General features: G+C 38.9%; 1 protein-coding gene across 1 annotated transcript; it reads left to right on the forward strand.

Moving 5' to 3' along the window:
• Positions 1 to 640: 640 nt before the first annotated feature.
• Positions 641 to 1,637, forward strand: LOC121368839 (metabotropic glutamate receptor 8-like). The gene has a single exon (XM_041493585.1). It carries the CDS (start codon positions 1,053 to 1,055, stop codon positions 1,635 to 1,637), a length of 585 nt encoding a protein of 194 aa, XP_041349519.1. The 5' UTR covers positions 641 to 1,052.
• Positions 1,638 to 4,704: the final 3,067 nt, after the last annotated feature.

Consider the following 4,704-nt stretch of genomic DNA (forward strand, 5'->3'; position numbering starts at 1 on the left):
ACAGCCCTATGAAATATTCAGTATGGAAGTCTCTGTCTCACTGTCTGTCTGTCTGTCTATCTGTCTCTCTCTCTCTCTCTCTCTCTCTCTCTCTCTCTCTCTCTCTCTCTCTCTCTCTCTCTCTCTCTCTCGCTCGCTCTGTCTGTCTGTGTCTTTCTCACTCCCGTTTTAGAAGTGTTATTTTCTATCTTTGTCTGTCTCTCTGTCTCTGTCTCTCTTTGTCTCTCTGTCTCTGTCTCTGTCTCTCTCTCTCTCTCTCTCTCTCTCTCTCTCTCTCTCTCTCTCTCTCTCTCTCTCTCTCGTCTTTCTGTATTAATACCACTCGATCTACACATAGCCAAGGACTGACGATAAAAAGTAGGTGCGTCTGCCCCTCTCTCTCTCTCTCTCTCTCTCTCTCTCTCTCTCTCTCTCTCTCTCTCTCTCTCTCTCTCTCTCTCTCTCTCTCTCTCTCTCTCTCTTGTCTGTCTGTCTCTATTAATATCATTCGATCTACACATAGCCAAGGACTGACGATAGAAAGTAGATGCGTAAGGAGGTAAAACTATTTCCTACAACTCCCTGTTTTTAATCTAAATAAAAAACGACTGTTTTTTTGTGTACTATTTATCATATGATTTTCAGGTAATGCAGTAAATTCCCCAAATCGCGTTACAAAACGTTGTCGACGAATCGAGAAAACACGGTAAGGTTCTCCTTTAATTGGCACTTAACTGTTTAGGATTATTACTCGCTTTCTTCGGCTGTTCGCCCATCGATCGGCGACAGCACTGCGCAGGTCCACCGCGGTCTTTTCGTTCTTTACGCCGTCAGTTCGTGATCGCATTTGTCTCAGAACCACGTTTCGCCGTCGCTCGCCAAGATGCCGACTCCTAGGACTAGCTCACCTGAGGGTTAATTGCAGTTGGGGACAGGTGTGGAACGTGAGGTGACATCTGAACACCAAGGGCATCATCAGAAGTAGCAACAACAACACACAACAAACAAAACCCCACAAAAAAAAAAATCAAAAAAAAATCAAACAAACAAAAAGAAGGGGGTGACGTCAAGGTATGACACCAAATATCAAAAAGGTTTACTGGCTTTTGAGATGTTTATTATTAACACAAACGATGATCACTGAAGTTGTCGCACCTGCCTTCGGGGCCGGAATGCCGGGAGAGCAGAACAGGAAAATAATAACCGACGGTGAGGTGATATTCGGAGGACTTTTCCCCATGCACGAAAAGGGACAGAACGGCACGAGCTGTGGTCAGATTAAAAAGGAGAAGGGTATCCAGAGACTGGAGGCGATGCTGTATGCCGTGGATACGATAAATAAGAATCCCACCTTGTTGCCTGGAATTACAATAGGGGTTCACATCCTGGACACGTGCAGTCTTGATACCTACGCGCTGGAACAGTGCATGGATTTCATTAAAGCCCAGTTGTCCACGATAGACTTTGAGAAGTACAAATGCACCGATGGGACTTTACCGCGGTATAAACCCCTGCACCCGGTTGCCGGGGTGATAGGCGCCGCGTCCAGTCTTGTGTCCATCATGGTTGCAAATATTCTTCGACTCTTCAAGGTAAGTCCTGTTACACAGAGGGGTGCATTCGGTTTTTCACTGGAATGCTACGTTCTACTTAATTGACCCATTGTGCGTGTTTCTTGGATTTGGCTTTAGTCGAAGATAAACGTATAATCCGTCCCACAGAGAACGCCTTTTTTCATACTATGGAATTTACTACAAATTGTTTATTTCTGAGCCGCTTGTTTTCTAAATTGAAAAAAAAACTTTGTTATTTCCAAAACTCGTTTACTTTTCTTCTTACGTGAAATTATACTGAAATTATTTACAAAAAACAACAACCCGACATTTTGTTATGAGACTGGGGCGGACTATAGCTACATTCTGTTCCATAATGAATCTGCTTTTCCGTCGTTTTATAAACGTGGTGCTTTCCCGTCTTTTACAGACGTCATACGATAGCTTCCATCAATCCCTTCTCCGCTCCTTACATCTATATGACCCTAAAACTCTATCAAAATCAGTTTGAATAGTCTGTCCTGCATTTGCTTTCACTGTCACATGTTTACGATTAATAGGTACTTTCTACTATATACTAAATCTAAAATTACACATTCATAATACGTTCTTGTTAAAAATACCAGTGTTTAAATATCCATTGTGTTTTCGATCGTCCTTGGGTTTGCATTTATTGTCACTGTAAAACGCTTAAGACTTAATAGATCCTTTCATACAGTTAAAAGTACTTATTAATACCTTTAAAAAAAAAAGTCAATGCCTATATATCCAGTGTGTTTCTGATCGTCCTAGGATGTGAATTTCCTGTCACTATGTTTAAACTCTTAAAGTTTTATATTGATGTTGATCATAACTTTAGTTTTGCCGTTACCATAGTTTGACACCCAGTAGCCGATGCATTTTTCGTGCTGGGATGTCGTTAAACATTACTTCATTCATTCATTTGTAACATGTTTACGACAAATAGATCCTTTCACACTGTTAAATTTTCATATTAAATATATTTTGTTGTTTAAAACATCAGATATACATACATATATATTATGAGATACACAAAGGATGCTAAATGATCCCGACCACCTGTCAAGGGTTTTAAATTCTTTTCTTTTTTAAGGAAAGGAAAACTATTAACGTGCCCATATTCTCTGAATGTCCAGTTTTGGTGTTATAGATTAATTAAGATGTAAGCACAGCTGACAAGTATTTTTTTACCCATTTTAATCGGCTTCAAGGTCAGTTCGACATGCAGACTAGCTAATCCTTTCTTTAAGAATAATGTCCGCACTTCGTGCATCGCTGACTGATTAGTAGATCAAACAAGAAATTCTAACATTAATATTGAATGATATAGTATCGTTCTGGGGTTGCAATCCTCGTTACACAGAATATACAAACACAGTATGTTGTAGCTATTGTAGCATGGTATCTGGGTGTTTTTTAGTTTTTTTTATATTAAATCTATTATTTATAATAGTTTGTTTTTTAAGCTACATTTGAAGAAAAGTCGAATTAATATATTGATTTCACGGGCCATTGCATGTATGTGTGTCTTTTGTGGCGGCCTACGTGTATGTATTTTGTTTGGTTGGTGGATGGGGTGGGAGTGGGGTGGGAGGAAACAGTGTGGAGATTGAGTTAAAAGAACGTATTACGTCTAAGTAACATATCTATTCTATAACATTCATGACGTTTTTGTTGTCCTCAGAATATATATATATATATATATATATATATATATATATACAGTAGAGGGGGTTTTGTGTGTATATATGTATGTATGTGTGTATGTCTGCTGTGTGCGTGTGCGCGCGTGCGCACGCAAGCACGCGAGCGTGCATGTATGCACGTGTGGAAGATAACTTTACGAGATTTAAAGGAAATCTAGCCCAATGACATTCCTTTTGCTAGTTGAAATATTCAAGTGTAAATGAAATATCGATAATTTAAAGCTATTAAATTCAGATAATTTATTATGTTAGAATTAAATTTAAAAGGACTAGTGTTGTCGTTTATTGACCGTTCTCCAGCGCCAATATTTATTTAACACATTAAAACATTAAGTAATACATTTAAAAAGCGCAAGTACTGTTAGTGCGATTACATAATTACATAATAATCCATCCATGCATCCATATATACACGCACACGCACGCACGCACGCACGCACGCACGCACGCACACACGCACACACACAGAGACAAGAACACTGTGGTGGAAATTGTTTGATGCTCTGTTTCTGTGTGTAGAGGTGTGTTTTTTCTTGTGTGTTTTTTTTTTGGGGGGGGGGGAGGTATTGTTTATTTTATTATTTTTTATTATTATTATAATGTGTTTGAGGGGGGGTTCCAACTTCCTAATTTACTTTTAGTACGACTGTGGCGCATCTAGGTGCACAATTATATTGATTTAGATAAAGTTGATTGTTAATGTATGTGGCCTCAGGTGCGACTACCTACATAACAAGCTAATATTCCCCCGTTGTAATGATCACTGATGACAGTGTTTCAAAATAGTCGCTACTACGTCTTGTTAATTAACACCAGCTACTGTCATTTTGCCCAGTGCCCTGTAAACTAATAATTAAGACTTGATTTTATTAATGTAATTGGTCTCATTATTTTCTCTCCAACGCCATATAACCGTAAATAAAATGTGCTGAGTGCTTCGTTAAATAAAACATTTCCTTCAACTTATTTCTGTGCTTATATCCAATTAAGGTTCAAGCACGCTGTCCTAAACACAAACCTCAGCTATCTGGGCTGTCTGTCCAGGACAGAGAGTTAGTTATTAGTGGTTAGTGAGAGAAAAGAGGGTGTAGTGGTCTTACACCTACACAATAAGCCCTTGAGAACTTAAGAGCCGGTACAGGGCTGCGAACCCTATCAACCTGTAGTCCAATGGCTTAACCACTGCGCCATTGAGGCCGGTCTCATTATTTTGCACGATCTACTGTATTGTAAAGACAATTTTTTTCCATCAGAACCTATCGCCGTCCTCTTCTCTGACGTTTATGAAAAAGTAAGGATGGAACGAACAAACGAATGAAATGAATGAACGAAGAAATGAATGTTTAACAAAACCCCAGCACATGGTTGTTAAAGGTGTATGATCGAACAAAAGTCGATACAAACATTTTATCAAAACGGTGTAATATATGAAGCTATGGTGAATA

This window comes from Gigantopelta aegis, chromosome 3, assembly GCF_016097555.1.
Source record: "Gigantopelta aegis isolate Gae_Host chromosome 3, Gae_host_genome, whole genome shotgun sequence".
Classification (NCBI taxonomy): Eukaryota; Metazoa; Mollusca; class Gastropoda; order Neomphalida; family Peltospiridae; genus Gigantopelta; species Gigantopelta aegis.

Bases quoted from the DNA above. Each gene is read 5' to 3' on its own strand.
- LOC121368839 (XM_041493585.1), top strand. From the start codon at position 1,053: ATGACACCAAATATCAAAAAGGTTTACTGGCTTTTGAGATGTTTATTA.